The 24,981-nt window shown below is 34.3% G+C and overlaps 1 protein-coding gene across 5 annotated transcripts in view; it reads right to left on the reverse strand.

Annotated features, from left to right (window-relative positions):
• LOC119631393 (protein ECT2) overlaps window positions 1-24,981 on the reverse strand; it is a 41,937-nt gene that overhangs the window by 11,230 nt on the left and 5,726 nt on the right. For 4 of the 5 annotated variants that reach the window (XM_038023553.1, XM_038023555.1, XM_038023550.1 and 1 more), the window contains exons 2-4: window positions 11,817-12,042; window positions 586-721; window positions 376-482 (exon numbers count right to left, since the gene is read on the reverse strand). In XM_038023553.1, the coding sequence (XP_037879481.1) occupies window positions 376-482; window positions 586-721; window positions 11,817-12,040 (467 nt within the window). In that variant the 5' untranslated portion in view covers window positions 12,041-12,042. Of the gene's footprint in view, window positions 1-375; window positions 483-585; window positions 722-11,816; window positions 12,043-23,247; window positions 23,329-24,981 lie in introns of those variants that run through there. The other variant, XM_038023554.1, reaches the window with a different exon arrangement.

The raw sequence follows: 24,981 nt of genomic DNA on the forward strand, positions 1-24,981 counted from the left end.
GGTTTCAAATTCGGAATTCGACTAAGCATGTCCATCTGTTAGTTCATCCATTTATCTCTCCGCCAAAACGTGTAGTTATCTGCGGTGCACATTCTTCCCTTCGCAAATATAAAGATAACTTTTTCTCGTTGCTCGTAAACAATAACAATAAACAATAGATGAATTATTCAACAAAAATATCAAAAATCAGCCACGCCCATCCAATGTCATAGAATATATAAATTTATATTTCTTTTTTTTTCAATCTTTTACAGAATAAGAGGTAGTTGGCAGAAAAGATTCGTTGGCAACTGAATATATTTTCACATTTGTTATGCGTTACATTTTATAAATCTATTGTATTCCCTGTAGTACTACTACTACTCTTATACTCACACATATTTATCACCACTGCTGTGCGTACTTATTAAGTGGGTAATTTGGGCATTCATATCCTTGCGTATACCACCGCCCATAGAATGAATTAAATTCACCAGCTTTGTCTAAAAAGAAAGAAATTATTAGAAACCAAACGTAAAGCAAATGTTATAAGTAATTTTTTGCTTGAGAGGGGTGTGGGGGTTTGGGGGGATTAAATCAACTCACCAATTCATCCTTCTTACGTACGCCCGTGAAACACGTTACAACGCCATCCATTGCATAATTATAAATGGGCCGTGCGTTTCGTTTGAGATCACCTTTCGCAGCGGCGGCATGTATTAAAGCTGGCGGACCCAAAATGCTGTAAATGAAATAAATGCAAGTAAGAAAAATGAAAAAAACCGTCGGATAATTACGTAATTGTTGATCCACAAAATATAAGTCGTTAATCAGAAATTAAGATCAGTCAAATATTTACAAGAAATGCAAAAAAAATAAATAAATAATTTTGATTTGAAATTGAAATCTCATTAAGAGTTCCACATGTTTTCATGGAAACGATGTATGAGTAAATTTAAGAAAAAATCAATTTTCATTAATTTCCAATTAATTTTGATGGCTACATTTATTTACCCAAAATGCGTTCGATTATTACTCTTATTGCGAATGCGAGTCGATGGTTGGGAAAAAAATTAAATATAAAAACAAATCACCAACGATTAGCCAACTGCGCTAAATTATTTTGAAAACCATAGCTGGAACAATTACTTTAGCCGTTTTATTATCAATTGTTTTAAATAAAATGTAAGCGATTTCTGGGCAAACAGTTGGTAATAAACATGCAGATAAGTTTGTTAAAACCCGCTTTTTTTTTTCAAAATATTGTTTATAATTTATTCATTTAACATTAATTAAAACATCTCTTGCGTTGATTTCTTACAAAGTTTGCGATGAGTAGACTGCGTTAAGATACTGACGCAATTTTAAGAATTCTCTTTAAATATTCTTAAAATAGGCGTCGTCTAGAGAAAGCATGAACTTCATTAAAATTGATTATTAGAAGAAAGAGTCGTCCAATCTTATGCATTGCGTGGAGCAAAATTTGGGAAACTAATAAACGATGTCTGGACATATAACACTCGTGGAAATGTAATCAATAAAGAAGATGCCACTGTTACATATCAGAGGTATGAAGCTAAATTCGAATTTAACTAGCAACGACACCGCACCTACCATTTCCCTAACCAGAGCTCTATGAACATCCTAACAGAGCATTGTTAAGTAGTTAGGATGAAAACATAACTGGATTTAGAAGAATGATGACATTTTCCTGGTTTGACGGGGCTAGATTTTCAAACTTGGATGCTTTTGAATTTGTTTAGCTTGTTTGAAAGGTACTTTCATATATATTTCCGAGGTGTCCGTGAAAACATTTTACCTTTTCTAACTTGGACAGAGTAGGCTTCCAAATCGAACTATATCTTAATAGTGTTCTCTTAGGGCGTTTGCAGAACTCTGCTAATGCAGATGGTAGGTGTCTAGGTTGCTGGCTATCCGCCTGAGTGGCCGAAGACGAGGAATCTCGACTAGCAACTCAATGGTCGTGGGTTCAAATCTCAAATGCGGTAGAGTTTTTACTAAAGCCGAAAGCCTTGGATGCTAGCGCTTTAAGACTTTAGTCTTAGAATTTATTCTCTGGCTAAATTTATAATAATAATAATAATAGGTTACTAGCTAAATTCGAGTTTACCTCTACATCCTTGTGTTAACGAAGATTCAAATTTATCGATTACATACTTGATTCCCTACTGATGTTGAGCATGTTGTTCGTCTTTTTCTACGATAATAGGAGGGGGGAATACAATTTCCGGCTTTGCATTTAAACAAGACGGAGAAAGATGCCACATGCAGACAACGAATATATACGATGTTCATACAAAAATAAATGCAACGAGAAATATGATAAAAATAAGGAAAATTTCAGATATTGGAATCACAGTGAGTATGGTTATATTAAATCATTTTTCAATCGGGATGATTGATAATCATATAGAAATTATGAGTAAAAACGTGACGCTATAAATATAGGTAATCAGTAAAGTTATGATGACACGAATATTATGCGTCTATAGGTGCGGCTTATAAGAATTAAAAAATGGCATTGGGGTTCGGTCAAATTTTTTTTTTTTTTTTAATAATATACTATGGTGACTGCGAGAAACAAAAAGAGAGGAAAGCAAAAGAAATAGAAAGGTGATGCGGCTGCGTAGTGCGGCGTGTGCCTAATCGATAGGTGTCGTGCCTTTACCGATTGAGCGTATTCGTTACAGCTATGACGTCCGAGGAATTGAAATTTAAATCCGCGAACACTGACTTGGTGCCCGCAAATCTTACCTACTCGGCTACTCAGGCGGTTTTAATATGAAGATATGGCGAAAGACAGTGAATAACGTACGAATTTTGTTGGCAGAACTAAAGATGCTTTTGCCAGATTTATATTGTAGGACACATTTTTCATATATAGTACCGTGTTTTAAATCACGTAGTTACATAATTTGCTAACATATCTTAGCTCATAGTATGAAGTAAAAGGTGGGAGCAAATTATATTCTGTCTTGTCCCAAAAAAAAGATTAAAATAAAAGAAAGGAAAAGAATTACATTTTCATACTCTATAGTACACGCAGTACGCAGACGTAGCTGATTTCACTAACAAAAGTGAAAATTTATGTGGTCTTGCACTAAAAAGCAAAAAAAAACATAGTAAGCAAAGGTTTTTGCTGCATAAACGTGTGAACGTTGTAAGCATGTTCTTTGACCAGTTTGAGTCATTTTCACGTTGTTACGCAGGCTTGTAGGCGATGTCTTCATTTTTGAGAATAAAAGTTGGGTAGGTTGGCAGATCGGCAAACGTTCACCCGGACATGCTTAAGTGCATTCCGAATTTGAAATTGGCCACGATTTTGTATACCTTGTAGGACTTTGGAAGCTTGCTTCTATGCGTTATTAATGTGTTGAAAAGACCATTAGACTATCAAATACAATTATGATTGGGGTAAGCGTAAGTTTTTCCATATTTGCACAGGCACTACAGCACTGCCCACAGAACATACGCTCAAATCTTTGCTGTAGGGTACGAGTAATGAGCAAAAGTCCATTTTTTTATTTCTTTGGGAAAGCAGCAGAGGCATTTAATGCGGTAGCCTTCGCATCATGTCTCTACATGCTTCGCTATCTAAAATACAGCAAAAAGCAAATACGTGAGGGAAAAAGGTGGAACAGGAAAACGAAGACATTTTCATCAGAGTTCTCACGTAACCATGCTTAGTCTTCCTTAAATAAATTAAAACTAATCCATTCAGTCATGGCTCTCCGTTTCTCCTGGCACATGCCTATTATGTTTTTAGTAATATTAATAATTACCAGGGTATGCAGTATGGGTGCAATAGCAGATGACATATGATCGACAGAATTCACAGTTTCTTCTTAGATGTTGCTTAATAAATATTCTTTGTGATATTGAAAAAAAAATGCAAAAATTACTGGCGGGATTAGAATACATTATGTCATATATGCGAACAATCTAATTGATACGCGTCGTGCGTAACACAACTAAAAAAAACAGGAACAATATGGTTGGACAAAGGTAACCATCAAATTCCCTACATCGCTTTAATTATTTCGTTATTTTCGTGATAATACATCAAAAATTATACATTATTTTCAGGTAAAAGCATAGTTTTCATGGTAGCCCTCATATCGGATGGTGGTCCAGACGATCCAGATTTGCTACGGTTAGTTGTTTTTATGGCAAATTGCTACTATTCTCATAATCAAAAAATTTTAATTTTTAACCTTTTTAATATGTAAGGGTGTGCTAGTCGTGACGAGTGCTTGCATGCGGTGCTATTCAAAAAAGTAGACCTAACTGGTCCAAATTTGATACAGTTAAGTTTTATGTAAAATAACTTCTATAATATAAAAAAAGTGAACATTTTTCCTACATAAAGACTTGTTTTTCTTTAGAATTCTTATGTGGTAGGATCCAAATTAATATTATAGGCAAATTTTCATTACGAAATATTGAAAATTCTATCTTTTTGTCATAGGAAGGATTTTAAATTTCATTAGGAAGGATTGTCTGGGGAGGGAACAAAAAAAATTGCCATATCCGATCCCACTTTTTCATATCAATTTAGAATGCCTAAATACTATTTAATCAGCGATTTTTGTCGAGCAAATTTTCAAAACTGCAATTTCTCTTCGTATGACGAACACAGTAGCGGAAAAGAAAAAGTGATCCGATCCGATCCATCCATCCTCCGATCATACACACACATCAATGTATCTCCAAAAATTGAGACCTGCAGATTGAACGCAACTATACGTACAAGGATATACATGAAATGGACGGACAAGCTTATATCGATTCAGAAAATTATTCTGAATTATTCGACACATCCACACAACTAATAAAGTAACACATATGTTATAGGATATAAAAAAGTGTATTATAAACTAAATAAAAAACAACCTACGCCGGATTACTATGTAAAATGTTTATGTGATCTGCAAATAGCGAACAGAACTTTTTGGGCTATGGCTTATTTAAAGAGAATACGAATTAAAAAAAGAATCTGAAACCTGAAATGGAAATTTTTTTAATTCATTTTGATGTGAATAACTTTATTAGCCATAATTCTTCAAATACTGTTCACGCGCCAAGAAAAATTATGACAATAAAGGAAAAAAAGAAAGAATGAAAAATTGAAACGAAAAAAAAATAATAATAATAAAAATCGCTTCATAATAATATAAAATAAATTTCAAATGTAAATATTTGTTTTTTATATATAATTATTATTATTATTGGAAAAGTTATATGTTTATGGAATTATTTTTGATTCATTTCAAAATCGAATATAAAAAAAATCCCAAACGTACGTTGACATTGTAGTAAATTTTCCTTGTTTTTATTTATTTTCGGTTAATAATAAATTCTTTTTCAAGTGATTTCTGTTTGTTGTTGTCATAGCAATTTCGACATTTTTTTTAATACTCTCAGATTGTTCTTTAATGCACGCTTCATTAATTTCAATCATAAATTAATCCACTGTAAGTTTAATACAAACGAGTAATAATCATTCAACCTGAAACGAACGTAAGGTCGAAACTTGTATCAGTCACTCAACTTGACATGCACCCTTATTAACGTATGCTCACGCTGTCTACAAATGCAAATATACTGTCTATATATATATATATATATATATATATATACAGGAATATTGAAGACCCAGAAAGAAAGAAAGTGTTATTCATGTGGCCATTATTGTCTCTGTGCTCCTCAATTGAATGGTGCTTAACATACATGCTCTCCACAAATATTATATTTAAGGTTGTTTGTTTGTCTCTATAACATTTCATTTTATTTATGAGAGAAATAATTGTCATTCTTAATTGTTTAAAAAGCGTATTATATGGCAATTAATTCATTTAAAAAGTTTCCCTCGTAAATAAGCAAATCTTCGACAAAACTGAAGAAAAGTTTCTTTTTCTTCATCAACATATGATAACGAATACATTTCTTTGTGTTATTTAACGTACAACATATAGCATAAAGCATTTAAGCGCCACTTTTCAACATTGTACTCATAGATACTTGAATCAAATTAGAAAACCACATGGTAATATGTGTCGTCTCTTTCGACAGCAAATCTTGCGGGATATTAGATCACGCTTCGACAAATTTTTTATTGCCCGGGCATCGATATCGAGCTTCGATGGATTTACTTATTTTATTTTAAAGCCGCAGTTTTTAGTGATAAATGAAAATCAACTTTATTGAGAAAGCGTTTACGATACCTTTAAATTCTAGAAATAAAAAATATTCTTTTTATGCTAACTATTACGCATTAAAAGTAACTAAATCTTTCTCTTTGAAATCAATGTCCTGCGTTAGTCCAGGAGAGCCATCGATACCAAAGGGGAATAATATGCATTGCTCCGCATATGGTGGGGTCTACCAGGGGTAGGAATGAAAATGTTAACGCAGTTATCTACCGACGTCATCTGAACGATGTATTGCTGCAAAAAATCCAGGCAATAGCGGTTAACAGACACAAATTCATCGCCTTGCATGACAACGCTCGACCATAGATTGCCAGCGTTGTCGAGGATACACTGTTGCAGATCGAGTAGAAAATTCTATCGCACTCCGTGTACTAACTGGACATAGCGCCTTCTGATTACCGCTTGTCCACATCCATGCAGCATGGTTTCATGGCTGGCAGGCGGTTTCGCAATGCTAAAGAAGTGCGAAATGGATCGCTGCTAAGCCGATATCACTCTTTGGACACGACATGTCCATGTCATGCTGCCACAGAAAGATGGGAAAATGTTGTACAAAATGCTGGAGAATATTTTGATTAATATAATATTGTAACAATTTTTCTCAATAAATGCTTTACAAAAATCGACCTCCTAGCTCTCCTTTCCAATTCTTTTTCAAATTCGTCAATATTATCCTGTACTGAGTTTTTACCTCAATATAACTAACTTTCGACTTTTTTGACGCTGAAATAGAAAGTTTTATTAGTCGCTGCATTGCGCCACTTGCTCGAGAGGTCGGTCGCTTTGTTCTTCAACATTTTCACTTTATCTGTTTACATTTGTTTCGTCATATAATTTTTTCGTTTTCGCTTTTTCATTTACATATTTGAAATTTGGCACGGTGTTACCAGATGGAAATATTAGCTAGTTCTAACTAGAATATTATTAGAGCTTTTTTATGCCTATTACGATAGCAAATCTGTTATCCCGTACCGGACCGTTGAACTTCACAATTTCCTCACAATTATATGTGGAACTAAATGCCGTCAGACCCTTTTAAGAACCGAGTTTATTGGCAACGTCTCCTAATAAACTGAACGGTAAATGTATGGACATGTGTAAGAAGTAACTCCATAGCCCCCAGGTTCAAAGCTTGCCGAGACTTGTACTCGACGATCGATAGATGACATCATAAGTAAAATTTTCTATTACACTTTCAAGAATAAAGCCACTACTTATACAAATGACATATTTCATTAAGCTTCCATTCCGCCTAGCGAACTTTATCATCAATGACTCATGTTTTGTTTCGAAATTTGCTTTCTCGATTCCTTTAAAAAAGAAATCGATTGAATTTTAGTCATTATGCTTGCGTGTAGGCGCAACATTCTCTCCACTTGTTGACTGTAAGGATCAAAAGGTCGGATCTCCTTTGTGTTCCACGTAAATTAGATATAGACTAAGTACTATAACGTACGGCCTTGAAGGACAAGACAGGGAGACAGACATGTTTGACGTTCATGCGAAAATTGAACATATGACTTCGATAATGAGATCGAGAGTTTGGCTGCTAACGTGTCCGACTTCCGTCTTGTCTTTCTTCTGACTTTAGCTTTCAACCTGAGCAGACCTGTGCTCCTGCCCTTATCTGCAGATGAATAGGAACCATTTGCATGACATAACGATTACCCATTAATCTAATTAGAGTTGAGTGCAAAATGATTACATTCAACTATGCAAGTATGTATGCAAGCTTATACCATCGAAGTACGAGAATGGATAGCAAGATTAATGAAAGAGTACATGATAGCGACAATTATCGATGGTGTTGTATAATAGGACCATAAGGGAATCAAATGACGATTAGCAGACTGAGACAGGACAGGGTTATGGATAACTTTTCTAGTCCTGACTAGCCAATCCCTACGAGAATAGCTGTAGAGTTCCAAAAATTAGATATTTTCCTATAATGAACCTGCTTTCCTCACTGAGTGTTACCACCACAGCACAATTAGTCGAGCAATCACATGAAATTTTATTAAGTAAAATAAAATTTTTACTTCCCCACAAAGCTTGGAAGAGTTTCATAGAACTATTTCACAATTGTCAGCGCACAGAGCAAGAAAGACTACAATATGACCATAATCGTCGCTAGCACAAGTTATTGTGATTGAGCGAAATTTGAAATTAACTTTATTGCTTTCAAGAAAGTTTTTAATATCAGAGAACAGAAAAAATGAAGAAAGTTGTGTCAAAGATTGGATTTTATTTAGTCCCTGAATGTAACCGAAAGACTTCCTGACAATATTTTTAAGTTCTACACATTATTTTAACAAATTACAAAATAATATTAATTCAACAAAAAAATAGATACGATTGTATGAATATTGACACTCACTCTAATCGGATAATCAATGCAATTATTCTAAGCTATACTCGCCATAGGAAGGGCAAAAAATAGCGTAAATAAGGTATCATCTAAAGCATTTTTATATCAACAACAATTGAATATTGTCATCCAATAACAACAATTAATAATTGTATCAACAAAACAATTTCGTTTTATTTTCTTCTTTTTTCGTTTTATGGATGAGGAGGGACGGGATTCATATTTTTACAATAAACAATACAATTTTCGTTTCCCGCATATTAAGCAAATAAATAATTGATGTTTTAGTAAAATTTCAATTCGCGTTTGAAAAAAAGTAAACATTAAGAAAGACAAGCGCATAAGTGAACTAAGTGCGAGTTCAGGCGAACTTGAGATACCTTTACTATATATATATATATATACATACATATAGTATCAAATTCAAAGCATTATTTTTGTAGATAAAAATGAAAAAAAAATTTCAAGTTATTATTGTCGCCCTTTTTTTGCTTTTCATCGCCAGAGGTCGAAGTACAATTGATATTTTTACTTAAAAATACTTTTTTGCCTTCTTATCGTGTAAAGTTTTTGTAATGTTGAATAACACCGAATTAGAATTGTCGCATTTATGCTTAAGAATAAACCACCCAGTTTTGAGTTTGTGCATAAGAATCTTGTCCTAGGCGGTTATAATTTGCATAAGCTACAGTTGATGAAAAACAACCTGCTTATATATATAAATCTGGAAAGTGCTGGAAATGATGAATACGTAAACGAATAAAACTTTCGCATCTGGAACCCAGTGGGACAAATTTTTCAAAAATGTTGCTGGTTCGGCTGTCGAATGAGCGTAGAGCAAATTGACACGTTCACCGAATGGTATTAATTGAGGCTTCCTACTTTGAAACTGGCACTAACGATGTCTGCGACATTTATTTTTACAAAAACTACGCTACTTTTGCTACGAAGAAGAAACTTGCGAAGAAACGGAAAAGCGGAGACATCAACTAGCCCGTTGAGATCACTGGATTTATGCTGCGTTAAAGACAAAGCCTGCGTCAATACTTTACACTCACCGACAACATTAGAGCTGTTATTGGCGATATAATATGGAGCAAAATTTCATCAACCGCTAAGACAGACATTTCGCATATATTTCATTCATACATTAACCTCAGAGTACGCGGTTGGCATTAAAACAAAAATCTTAAGCCTTTATTTGTATCCCCTAGACGACACAAAACACAAGTAATTCCAAGCATATCGTATATTTTCCCATCTCTTAATTAAATGAGTTATTTAAACCACGAACGGCGAGATATGCGAAATATTCTTATAAGGTTCTCCAGAAGGCCTTCCTCATATTTTTATATTTCTACTTTCGTTAAAAAAATCAGTGAAGATGTCATTGTTTTAAATTCGTATTATCATGACGAACCCGTGGATCGTATAAAGAAATAGTTCGCTAGTAAATAACGGATTAAATAACGAAACTTCGCATAGTCGAGTGTTAGGCGATTTAATTTCTCCAGATTATATGAAATTAAATAACTTTTTCTCTTCTCCTAAACGACGGTGAGTACTATAGAATTTTTTGTTAGGGGTGCCCCTCCTCGAACTTTGTCACCAACTGCATGACATATTGCGTCGCCTTCTTGAGCCATTCGATTTTTTTTAAAAACAGACGAGAAAGTCGCTCGGGGAATTCTCAATACTTCACTAAGGGCCTGCATAAATAAATTTAAGACATGAGCTTTTACTTTTTTACATATTATGTATGTATACATTGGAAGGTCAAGTGTTTGCAGATTTTATTGTGAGACTTCCAATTATTTGTAAGAATGGAAAAGTTATTATCACGGATAAGATGACCGCGAAGGAAACTACGAAATTTAATAATGCATTTCGGCTAGAAAGGTATTATCATTTGTTATTGCATTGCGGGCGTGTCCTTTGACCCCACTGCACCATTTTCAAATTCTGTCACAAATTAACAGGCGATCTCTTCATTTTTACAAGCGCAAGAATGTTTTTCACAGACACTTAGGCAGATGGACGGATACGCTTAGGTGCTGCATTCCGAATTTAATGAGTAAAATGCTGGCTTTTGAAACTTGCATTAGGTTCTGAGGCGTGCCCAATTCTTTTCATTTTCGCTAATAGAATACAAGTTCAAAACTTTTTAACGAGCAAAAAATTTTAAGAAAGCACAGAGATGTTGCCAGTTTACTTGGTATTGTAGGCGTATCCCTCGGCCGACTTGGCCTAATTTCAATGATAACCTGCAAGCAAGCGGCTCGAATGTTTTAAGCAAGTACCTTAATTTTTTCGGCCAGGAGAATAATGCTCATAACAGAGATTGCACAGGCAGGCGCATCCTTAAATCGATTGAGAATTTAATGCCTGATCAAAAATATATATATTTTATAAGGCCTCTTAAAGCTGCCTTCCGGATGTTGCAAGTAATTTGAAAAAACCAACATGCCCCCCGCTCCTATCATTCGGTTTGTAAAAAAGAAACGCAACAAATATAAATTAAACAAATATGAACAGTGAAGAATAGACAGTAAATTATCACTATACAAATGTTTAGAATACATTTTCATATAGCTTCATGCAAACATATGTAATGTTGTAGTATAATAAAACTTTTTTTAAGAAAAAATATTCAAAAAAAAGAAAAGAAATAAATAAAGACGTACGTACGTACGTACGTACGTACACAGAATCAGATGTAACACTTGGCAAATTGACGAAAGTGTTCATTCAATTATAAGTACACAGACGACATCCATTGAAAAAAAAGTCGAGGAAAAAGACAACAAAGTCATTCATCGATATAGCGCAAGTGTGTTGACAAAAACTATTTTCAAAAAAAAAAAAAATTGTATATATACAATATATGAAAGTTTGTATTACAAATGCATAAACATACATGAGGTTCGCAAGAGTAAACATCATCAGCATTTGTGTATGCTTTCTGTATATATTAATTTTAAGGTTATTTTCTTTTTTATTTTCATTTTCAATTTTTATATTTTCTTATATAACTTTATTGACATTTGAATAATATGCTAATTTAAACGGAAATCTTAAAATAAATAATTTGTCCTTTTTTTTGCGAAATTGCCGAACAAAAACCAATTCGTCATAGGAAGAAACTTAAAAAGTTATTCCTGCTATTCTTTTTTTCATTCTTCTTAGAATTTAAAATTTTTTTTTTTTTAAATTGCCAATATTTAGAGAGGACTTACCATTGTTTGCTTTTATGTATTGCGCTGTAGAGAGCAGTTTCAAAATCTTTTAAAATAAAATGCGTTCGCCAAGCATAATCGTTAATTAGCTCCAGGCCGGTTTCTGAGGTCACAACGGGAACGCCAAATGTTCGGGCAGCTTCGCAGCATGACTCATCTTCGGCTACTTCACCAACAAGACAAATACGTATATTAACCGGTGTGAATGGTGATAACATAGACATTTCTATAAATAAAATTAAAAATCAAAGAAAATATTTTTATTCCGATTGAAAAGATCGATCGTGTGATCCCAAAAACCTAACCCCAATTTGCAATATAATTTAATTTAATTTACATTAATCTTACTACATCATGAAGGTCTTTCGGCCTTTGCGACGTTCCAATAAAAATCAAAGGGCAATGCTTTCGTCTAAGCGATAACGATGCGACGATCCATCAAATTTACATCACTCTAACCCCTGATTAAGATCGCAGAGACATCGTACTATCGCACTATCTTTTTATTTTATTTATGGTTTTCGTAACTTCTTTTCGAAATTGAGTCGACAAAGAAGGGCGAGTCTATCTCAAGTCCTTGTTGTACATTCGTACAAACTTAAAATGCCTTTGTAGCACACAAGTTGAAGTACATGGCCCCATTGTGGGCAATAGCGCAAACACATCACACAAATTTGAGTACTTATGAGACGACTTTAATTTGAAAAGAAAGACTTTGCAATTCGGTTAAAGATTGATTGTTATATTGATGAAGACACCACTAGTGAATGAGTTTCAGAGAGCAGTAAATGCAATGGTCCATAGCCAAGTAAGAGTCGCGGCTACGTAACGAGTGTTCGCGGATTCAGATATCAGTATGATAGAGTTTATACCTTGGCCGTAGCTATAGTGAGTACTCAGTCGGTAAAGGCGTAAAACACTGACAGGTTGGGCACACATCACCCTATTTCTTGCCTTCTCTTTCCCTACATGTTTCCGACCGCCACTGCGTTACGCGGACAGGGTCCGTCCACTTTGTATTTAATTTTTTTTTCTTTTGCAATTTAAACGCGAATGTAATTTTAACTAGAATTATTAAATAAAAAGTGGAAAAATAATTTAAAATCATCAAGTATCCTTGAAGAGCCCGGACATCGAATGCACAACTTCGAATGGCCTAACTCTCCCAATTGCTCTTATTTCTTTTGTGTTACCTCTTCGCCAAGCACCAAAAAAAAAGGACCTTTGACAAGAGTTTTATGCGAAAGAAATGATGAGATCAGAGCATAGTTAGCTTATTAGCAAAACAAGTGAGTAAAAATTATCGTTTTTAGGCAGAGGGCATGGGTGAAAAAAAAAATACAGACCCAGAACAAATGGGTCAATGAAAGCTAATCGCCTCCTACGGTACATGTTGTGTTGTTTCTCCTCATCCGTACTTATAATACTTAGAAACTGCAAACAAGTCCTCGTAAGCATCTAATCTATTATTAAATTACATTCTGTGCCTACCATCCCTTACACACTTAACCTAAGCGTTTGTAGCAAAACATTTCACTTAAGCGCTAACCACAGTTTCTTACTTTTTTGATTATTGTGCGGAAGTTTCGTAAGATCACATCAAAAATTCTATAATAAGTGCTTTAAGTGTGCTGAGTATGTCCTACGTCCTATGGGTAAGGTGTTACGTCGGCTGAGCATTCACTCGAGCTACGATCCAGCATAGTCAAGCCGCTTTGAGGTTAAAACCCTGAAACCACGGCTTCGTAGTCGCATCCTACTCGACTACGAGGCGGAACCTAAAAATGTTAATGAATTATATATTTTATCACTAATTCCAAAACTGGTTACTTTCTCCGACTATAAGCAAAATCGCTTCAGTCAATCAATGTCGACCGTCGATGTATAAGTTTATCTATCTCCTTAAAACCGCTGTTAGTGAGAAGCGCTCCTCTTCATTATTATCTATGTTTATTGCATTTATTTTTTATATATTTTTCTGTAAAGACTTTCGCAATGATTTCATATGAAGTTGTGGTTCGATTTATTTACTTCTTTTTCGTTTTTGTTCAATTTTCGTTTCTGTTTTTGTTTTTCCTTTTTTAATAATCCGTTCGTGTCCTAATCGTGTTTTTTCAGAAGGCCTTGCACTCCTCCGCGATCACTTGTGGCATTAGATGGCAGTTTTGTCAGGTTTAATAAATGTCAACCGAGTGAGATACGCATGCACCACTTTTCCCATATAAACCCAAAACGAAAAAAAGAATAGCGAGGTAACCCACCTTTTGCTTGTGTAAGTTTACGGCAAACACGTTCTATGTGAAATGCCGCACGCTTCGAGCATTAAAACTCGTGATACCGTAATTGGGAAAAACAACTATCTACCAAACACCAATCAAACGTCAAGAAATTTGAAGATGAATAAATGCAGACAAAATTGAAAGAAACATGTGATGGCAGAATGACTAGTGCGAGCAAGCATTACATTATTATGTAAATACAGACTTATACAGATTTATAGTAGCTTTATTACTTTGCACGTCTAGAGATTTTAGACCCCCGATACTCGATAAGTATGGATTAATTAAGATCATGTCAATTGTTAAAGTCTGCACTTCGTATGGAACTACTCAGATTGGTGCTCTAGAACCATTGGCAACTAATTGTTTGAATTGGACACCCCTCAGCCTTACAAAACAATCCTGCAGGAGATGGATCCTATTCCAAGACTGAACTACCACAAATGAACGGATGGGTGTTCGGCCAAACGTTCTTCTCTGTGCGAGACACTTCTGCCCTAACGTTTAGGAATACCAGAGCCGCCACAAGTATTGCCCGAAGAGCCGCACCCAAACAGTTGAACCTGCTACGTTCAAATTGTAATTGCATGTAGCAGCTTCCACCGGAGTTCTTTACACGGTCTATATAAAAATACAAGCTTTTCCCGGAGCGACAAGCACCAACGCTCCGATAGCTCCGTGTCACCGATGTAACCAAACCTTTCCCGCCTAGGCAGGTACACGCGACATTGAGTAAGTGGGCAACGTGACCCCATGTTTAGAATTATCGACATTACGACGTATCATTATGTTCACACTTGCATTCGGATCATCCAAGCATGAGGCAGTAAATATGTTATTTTAGTTGGATTAGTTCTTTTACTAAGAAAATAGAAAAAAGTTATCAAACATTCCAATGTTATTAATGTAGCGCGTCAACAATCTTCAAATAATTGTGGATTTTTAAAAAGATATCGTAAAGCAAATTCATATGTATTGGCCCGAAAGGAATTTCATGTGCACAATATATTTAAAATTATACTAAATATAATGATAGAGTAAATAATAATAATAATAATAATAATATTTCGTGACCTAAAACACTCACGCACTAGTCGTCTTACTACACAAATATAGGGTCATCCATTTTGTGGTTTTGTAAAAGAACGTAAGCAAGTGAGTAAGTTGTTCAGATCTTACGGTTACGTTTCGCTCATGCATGGAACTACTTAAATAAGGATTACTACCACACACCCAACGGAATTATAGGTGTACAAGAAGAACTTTTTGGCGTAGTTTATGGGCTAAAAATGTCATTTTCATATTTTTGGGAAAAATTAGATAATTCTGAGCTGGATGATGATATGTATGGCTTCAACAAACAATAATAATATGAGAAGACTTCAATGATCGTGTAATCTTCAAAAGTGCTTAGGTGGTGAGTGAGTTTCCCATACAGAGATCATGGAATGTAAGCCTTTCAGACTTTTTACTTTGAGGTTTACGTTGGATTATTCGCTTACGTCAATAAAACACGAACTCTCAATGACCTTAGCTTAGCCTACCACTAAATTTATTCGTGTTATCGATGAAATAGGAGCGAATTTATGTCGGAAAGTGGTACAAATTGGTATTCCAAGCGGTCATTTGCATGAAATCATTTTCAAATTTTATTAAAAAAAACACAAAAAACAAAAAACACTCATTTGATGACTTATTATATATATATATGTATAATAACAAATTACCCATAGTATACGAAAATAGATAATCTTTTAATGGCATTTTAAATTGCAACAAATGACGCATAGAAAATTTCGTATAATTTTTCCACAAACAAACATCATAGATGAACGAACACATATTAACTGCAATTTACAAGAAAAAAAAAAAAAAAGAAGAAATGTTCTTTATCTGCAAAAGAAGTAAGAAAACTATAGCCCACTTAGAGCGAATTGTGGGCACGTTATAGGAAAATCACAAAATGCTGCTTCTTTCCTACTTCTTAGTTAAAGGAGCTGATCCAGTTAGCGCATTATAGAAAATTTTCTCAATTCGGTGAATACGAACACTTTTTTCAGGTCTCTTTTTTTGGACCAATTTACCACCGAATTAAAAAAACGGCAGCGGGAATGTATGGAAGAAAACGATAGACGAATCAAACGAAACGAAGCAAATGGATGCAAAGAGAGGGCGATAAATACAGAAATGCACTAAAGAATGTGCGAATCTGTAAATGAAACGAAAGACAGAAGGATCGACGGGAAGACAAGTGAATGAATGCAATCGCAGATAGATGGACAAAAAACTGCAAGGACAGAAGCTCTAAAAAACGCGAACGAATCGAATAAGGAAATTGGCGAGCATTGTTACATGAAAACCGATGATCTTGATGATTACGAAAATTGCATTAAGACACTACCACCATTAAACAGTCTATCGATTTGCATATACAAAGAAAAACGGAGAGCATAATACCTTCAACTACATTGTCGTTGTATTATTATTTGTGCTCAAGATTGTTTTCGCACAAAAATTTGAACCAGTATTTGGATCAAATTTCTAACGTTTGCTGATGCTGCTGCTGTAAGAGGTAAGTTAAAGGAAATACAAAATTAAATATGCCTTTGATATGAGCATATATATAATAAAAATCGATCAAGAAAATATACGCAAGTTTTAGACTTCAATCTTTCAATTTTTGCAACAGATTCGCTTGGATTTTCAATCTTTTTTCAATCAGATTTCCGATGAGTTTTGCTGCAAACCGTTTCGCAAATTCTACACTCCGATGATTTGAATTGGATATCCGTCTGTAAAACACAGACAACAATATAATAATAATAATAATAATAATAATAATAATAATAATAATAATAATAACAAAAAGAAATGCTCTATAAATCAATAAATAAAGATAATAAAAGTTGCATGATAGATGAGCATACGCAGCAGTTTCGTATGCATAAATTTTCAGGCCAAGTTAGAAAACAAAGCCAAGAAGAAAACGAAATAGAAATAGAAATAGAAATAGAAATAAAAACAACACAAATTTCAATTATAATGTAAAAGAATTTCTCCTCCCAACAAACCTCAACCAGTTACGTTGCATTATTGGGAGCAACATCAGCAAGCATATTTATTAAGTACATACACAATAACAAATGCAGACATATAATACATTGTACGAAGAATATAAACTATATCTCGAGACTCCATGAAAATTTAACGTAATTTCTTTCGAAGAAGAAGGAGCTCAGTGTAAAGATATACTGAACAAATAAACGGGTGTATATGAAAAGTTTTCATATATTTAATTGAATGAAAAACATGTTCGTTGTGCACTGCGCACAAATGACGACTGACTGACTGACTGACTGACTGACTGACTGCACACACATCGATGCACGATTTTGTGTTCAGTAACATTTAAAATTTATTATAAGAACATTATTAAAGGAGTCTGCCACCAAGTGTCGAACGCACTAAAAAATGCACTAAACTCGTCATAAGTTAAATATTTTGATTATTACCCGAGACACTATGATATTTGTGCTCTGGAAGTTTTTAATAAAATTTTTTCAATGAATTGCAAAACGACTGTGCCGAATGAAAGCGACAATGTGAGCTAAAATTTAGGAAAAATCTATGTGCAGAGGACATTGCTTATTATATGGGGTATGCTGTGGCTGACTTCTTTCCCCGAAAGCACTTACCCTAAAAATTCGACACTAGCTATTCGGAAAGATGAACGAGAAAATTTAAAAAAAAGGTCATTACTTTATGGAGCTTATTGCAGATTAAGTTGTCGTTTTTAAAGGCAAATTTTGTCTAAATAATTGGCAAATGGAGTTGAGTTGGGAGCAGAAAAGAAACTAAACAAGTAAAAAAATCATATTCGATTGCGACCGAATCTTTTATACCCCCATCACCGTGCAAAAAAAGAAGGAATATAAATTTGCTTACTCGATAATGTTGTGTGGGCATGGCTGTTTTTTTGGTCTTTGTAGAATAATTTTGTGGAAATTTATATCGTGTTATATCTGTTGTAGTGTATCAGTGGCGAGAAGAAACCTGAAAAGCAAGTGTTCTCAGTTTAGAGTGTACAGACGTGTGGGTGTTGTAGGTAGGTGTCGTTTTTGACATGTTCAGGCCATTTTCAAACTATTTTGCAAATTTGTTGGCGATATATTTATTTGTGCGAACATACGTCGCAGATACTATACTACACAGATTGATAGACGGACAAATGGCCGGATAGATGGACAGACGAACAGACGGCCACGCATAAGTGTACTCCGAATCTAAAATCGAGCAATAACTTCATGGAGGTTGTAAAGTTTGCTGCTTCTGCGTATAATAGAGGTACTTAAATAGATAGAGGTACTAAATTTTGATAGAAGATGTATTCAAGTTTTTGTAGGTTTCTCTGATGTAGTTTAAAAGTTATGAGCCAAAAACCAATATTGTATTTCTTTTAAAAAACCGTCGTATCTCGCTTTACGTAATACTGTTGGCGTATCGTATCGCTCGACCTACTTCGACCATTTTCAATACGAGGGATATCAAATTTTTTGCCAAATGTTTTCGGCCAGGACAATGATGCAATAGACATTACAAGGACAAACGGACAGATGTGCATAAATCGATTCAACAATGTATATATACTTGTTAGGGTTTGTGAAGCTTCCTTCTCATTCTTCGATGATGGGCATAAGAAAGAACATTTATATATGTGTTTTGCTCTCAGGTCGTGTTTTTTCTTTCCAATCGACTCGCATAATATCGAAGACTGATAGAACTCGCATATTGCACGTCACATCTATTTTAAATCATCTATTTATAATAATTTTGCACCGTTGTCAAAGGGATCAACACTATTATAGAAGTAGCGGGCCACAGCCTGCCATTGAATGTCCTAAACTACTTCGCTTAGTTTAGTTATTATTATATATAAACAGTGGTCCACGAAACATTTTCAAATTTTGTCGAATTTTCTCAAAAATCGCGATCTGTAAGTTGAACACAAGAATGCACCGCAAACAGACAGTCAGGCACAAGGGTAGATGATCGACATCGATGGGTGTACCTCAAAGCCTTTTAAGTTGTTCTCCGTTTTTAACAAATGCTTTGACCCTTTTCCTAGACTGAACCGCTTTGCGTAAAGTCTTCGCCCTTACTTTCCATATTGAAAGTATTTGGAAAAATTCTAAATATTTTATTACAAGAATTAGTTAATATTCCTTAAATGGATCAAGAACTTGTTTCTTAATGCCGACAAAAAAAATGCCAAACCTTCTTTCTTAGGCTAAGTTTGTGACTACATATATATATATTAAAAGTTTCGCTGTCATTATTCTAATACCTTTTTGTGATCCAAATCATTGCTTATCTCAATTGCTTATATCCAATGATTTGGAGCACAAAAAGGCCATAGAATAATGGCAACGAAACTTTTAATTTAAAGCAAACAGGGTCATCGTATTAATCAATTTTAATATCGAATTTTAATTTACACACTTTTGTAACAACAATAAAATACACAATACTACCACTGCTTTCGTTATTAATATATAATTCTATATGGTGGTTTACCCTTTAGTTATTCTTAATATGTCAATCATATGATGATGTTATATAACTGGCTGAACGTATATTTAAGCCATGTTGATGACAAAGCTTTTCGAAGCTATCTTCTTACTAAGAGTAGAGAAGGCGTGTTTTTACACCATCAATGAGAATAAGGTTTAAGGTTTGCTAGTACACACTTGATAAGTGATCCACAGTTGTGCAATGTGTGTGTAAGTATATAGGTAGTGTCCCCACTTATACACATCTACAGGAGAATGCTTCAACAATGACGATAATGATACGAAAGCATTAAAAAAACACATAGGTATACAGACAAGTAATATTATGTTACACGGTTAACCCCATATGTAAATATTACTTTTAACTATTAATAAAATATTCTTCTTTAGGGTAAAAAAGGGTATATTTTTTACAATATACACACAGTTTACACTAAGAACTAATTGAAGATTCCGATCACATTTTTTGCCCTAACACCTTGCCATACAATACGTACAAAGTTGTTTATGTAGCATATTGAATTTATTAAAACGTATAACAAAAACAATGAATCCATCGTTTGAATCCATGTTTCGTGCATGTGATCGGATGAAGATCATATTTGATTATATGACTTCGTAAATAGAGATTATTGGACCCTTTGATGTAAACAAAAAAACTCATGACTGCTGAAAATGTCATCGCAACTAGCGTCACTAGAAAACGTGCGACAAACAACAAACAACTGATTTTTTATGACAAAAATGGTGCAGTACACAACAAGTCATATAAGTTGTAACAAAATCGACTTATGGAAAGAAAAGTTCAGTGATCGTGTAATCCTCAAAAATGCGTTGTAACTCTATTAGACATTTTACTTTGAGTTCTTTGAAGAACCACGATCTCTCCATGACCTTATTAAGAGCAGATTTATGTGGGAAAGTGATTGAATTTTTTATGGTTGAGGTGAAACCATTGACGAAGAAAAAAAAAATGGGATTTATTTGATGACCTCACGAATATCGTTTTCGAAAAAGATAACACTGTAAATCCACATTGCGACAACAAGCGATCAAACGGATTGAGATCAATATCAGAAAACAGCCAAAAAGAGTTAAAATCATTTAACTCTCATCTCATCATCAGGCCGACCTTTTTGAGAAGCAAAAAGAAATGCTTTTAAGAATCGGCATAAAAATCAGCTCTTGAAACTAACTTTGCTGATTCAGAAGAAAAGAAATTTCTGAATGAACTAACAATTTTTAGTGTAAAGCAAAGGGCACCAGCTATGGTGAAGACCGTCTGGATTACATATGCAGTACGCGAACAAGAGCATAAGTATACTCCTTAATACAAGTAAGTACCACTTATTATTATTTTTCGCTTTTAATGGATTGTGTTGTTGTGATTGCAACTATGAAAATCTACACAAGTGTGATGTGATCATTCGTTTTAGTCGTTACATGTAGCAATTCTTATTAATGTTGCTTTTCTCGCCGTTAGGGAAGCATCTTGTTTACTGATTGCGCAGAAAAACATTTTCATTTCTTAATATGCGTTTATTACGTCGACCGTTTAGTTCAATTAAGAAAAATTGCCCAGTGAAAAGTGTTGGTCAGTCAATCTTGTAATCTCATTAATGTGGATGTAACACAGGCAGGATCTCTTTGCACCCTATACCGCTTATGATAGAGGGTTATATTAACATTGAGTGAATATATCCAAGGATTAAAGTAGACCCACATTTTTATCATACCTATCGATTCAGGATTACTTTCTAAGCCTGTCAGTCCGTCTATTCGTCTGTGTTTCTGTGCTCAATGTTCAGGTCGGAATTTTTAAAATATCCCATCTTGACCCATGGACTCGAATCATATTGTCGAACATTTTCCATACAACGCCTGATTTCGAAAATTTCTCACATGAGTACTAATTGTATTAAGTGAACTGGCTTGGTCCGCGATCCACTTTTACAATAAATAATAATAAGTAAGTGACATTTTTTTTCCATGGAATCGAAATCTTTAACTAACTGTTACGTCTAAATAAATCGCGAGCATGTTACGTTAGGTAACCTTTGCTAGAAGTCCAGTTGTAGTGCGCTTCAAAGAGGAGAAACCTGTTCAAGCCACTTGTATCCTTTAATGAATGCGACAGAGCGTAACCAAATGTGACTAAGCCTATCGAAGGAAGGCAGGAAAGGGAATGTTAAAAAGCATATCAAACTCGACACACAGACATTAGGTGCGTCATGTAAAAAGAGAGAGAAAGGTAAACAATTATCCCTGTTATAAAGTATAACAAAACATACGCAGACTTACACGAGATATTTATTTAACAAACTACAAAAATAAAGCAAATAAGCACAATTCAGGATAGGAAGAAAGAAGAAAATCTTGATTTTTGTTAGGTAGTATGAGCGATTGAATACACTCTACGCTTCGATACGACTGCGTATTTTAGAGATTGGCTGAGTTCAGGGGTTGCTCATGAGCCCTTTACTACCATTTTCGGGTGGGATTTCGTCAATCAATCAATTGTCCTAAGATCGATTATAATCTGAACGTTAATGTAAAAATATATAAATACATTTTCTATAAAGCCTTTGGATGATTTGTTACAAACGGCTACGCTGAACTAGTACATATTCACGGTGTCTTCATCGGAAACAAATGTTAATCTTGTCGTTAGTTTGTACAAAAACTAAACGCTTCGAATGCTTAAGATGAAAGGATAAAGAAAAAAAAAAAAAATATTGTGGCTTTAAAAGGACAAAGAAAAAGAATATGTTGTCCTCTTTAATACATTCGTACGTACGCATACTCACTGATCAACTAAAGAACTTTCACTCACAATCACTACAGAGACTACAGAAAATAATTGCGTTTACTTAATAATTTATTATGAAAAGTTCATTCACTTCGCTCATCAGAGCGATCGTGCTTAACTATATGGTTCACCTATTATATTATATTTTTTTTCCATGTTTTGCATAATACACACATACACGTATACAGCGCGAAAGTTCTTAATAAAATTGCTTACAATTACCAATAATTTTTCAGTTCGATTTCTATAATTGTGTTCTTTGTAAATTCACTATGTTTGTTTGTGTTTGTTTGATTTTTTTTTTTTTTTTAAATTTTTCTATTGAATGACTAACCGTCCGGATTTCCTTTCTTTCTTCCTTTCTCAAACGTTGCATTGTTGGCCAATTGCCAATTATGTATGCATAGCTAAGCAATCGAGCATTAGCAAGAAAAATTAACACGTACAAGACACATGAGCCGTATGCAGCCAGCATTCACACATACATACATATATACATATAACATGTACAAATAATATACATATATAAATAAATAAATAAATAAATGTACTAATGACCTTCGAAATAAGGTCCAACAGCTAGGTGAAGGTAAATATGTGCGAGAGCAAAGCATTCACAAAATGTAAAGCAATATGCAATAATAGGAAACAAAGATATAAACGACAAAATTTACAACAATAACAACAATCATAGCTCAAGATTTCGTTTCAATTCTGAAACGATTTTTACTAAAATAAGTCGATAAAAAAAGTTCGCAGAAATCAAAACTCACCATTAACTCGAAATTGTGCCCTTACTCTTTAAGGAGCGTAAATTGCTTTTCAGTACTTCAACCATTACCGAAAAAAATTATCTGTAAAAATTATGTGGGTGGTAAGAGCGTAAGACTTTCGATCGATTTAACGATTATTTTGTCAGTTCACCCGTTTGTTTGTTGAAACGAGACCGCATGCGAATAAAAAAAAATAGTCTAAAACTGTTTCATCCACTCTCAGCTGCAGTTAATTGATCACACAAAGCACATTTGAAACTAATCCAAAAATTGCACTCGAAATTAGGCACACAACGAACGAAGGCATTTACTTTTATGTACTTAATCAAAAATTCGCTCCAACGTAACTGCGTAATATATAGAACTAAGAGCTTTGTTTAAAACAAATTCTTCAATACTACCCACATATTTACATATGTATAGATATATATATAGAACCCTCAACAATTGGCGTGAAGGACTCGTGGAAATATTGCATCTATCATAAATCGTTCATTCATATCGTTTTTGAAAAATGCCAATCACTACTCTCCTGCGTATCGTTGAAATTTCGCAGCTTCTTTCTGGTCCTGAACGAGGTCATATTGCTGAACGCATTAGACGAGAAAACACATCAAAAACTTTTCAAAATAATTCGCATTCACTTTAGCGTCTGATTGTGAAGGGATCACGGCTGTCCACCATCTGCCTGTCTTTATATCTGTGTAAACGATGCATGCCGTTCACATTCTTCCGACCGAAGCCAAGATTAAGATATCGATTTGAAAGTTGGCAAAAATACTTCCGAGATTCTTTAACGGCGGATGATAATGAAAATGGACCAAACCGGGGAAAGGACATATCTATACTAAAGCTTAAACTGAAAACTAATCGGCAAAAATTTGCGAAAGTCAAAGTCTTGAAATTTTCTAAATTTATTTTACGGGGAATACGGCTTCAGCAAAATAAAACTTTCCTTCTTGTTAGTACTGTTTTCGTCCGTAACACAGCAGAACTGCAAATAAGTCATTCTAGATACACAATGTCTCTCTAATTCTTCGATTCGGTTGTTTTATTAAAACTAAGGGAAAAGAGAAGACAGAAGAGAATCTACGCTCAATATTTCGTGAGCTTGTTTGCGAGCGATTTCCCTCTAATATCTGCCCTCCCTTCCCTAAATATTTGCTTTCGCAGGGTTTTGACTGAACTTTATCTTCCAAGAATACATGCACAATACAATGATTAATATCCTGAGGTCGTAACTATTCAAAATTTTCAAAGTGTGCTCCAACTTACATCAAAAAGAAAAAAGAATCGATTCATATATGGACGCGACGAGGCTTTAACTAAAATATAGATTTTTATATGTGAAAGTTAAATCCAGCATATGGCACAGTTGTTTTCACATCTAGCGAATGACCTTAAATGTTAATCATAGTCCCGGACATTTTCATGAAATAGAATTTAATCATTAAACAATTAAATCAAAATTTTAAGCGAAATTACTTATTACTTATAAACCCCAAGAATTACAAATTAACCAAACTAGTTCATGTATGTGTTAAAACAGGAAGCAACATCAAAACAACAGCCGGAAAGACAGATCGCACATCTGAAGAAAAACATAGTAAACAAGCAGACAAAAAGTATTCATCTCTTAAGGCAAGCCTTGAATACATATCAACAATAAGTTTTGTCTTTGAATTTTTTATATTGATTCTAGGATCGAGGGACGGATATTAGTCAAAAATGATG

This window comes from Glossina fuscipes, unplaced genomic scaffold (assembly GCF_014805625.2).
Source record: "Glossina fuscipes isolate IAEA_lab_2018 unplaced genomic scaffold, Yale_Gfus_2 1, whole genome shotgun sequence".
In the NCBI taxonomy this organism is placed as follows: domain Eukaryota; kingdom Metazoa; phylum Arthropoda; class Insecta; order Diptera; family Glossinidae; genus Glossina; species Glossina fuscipes.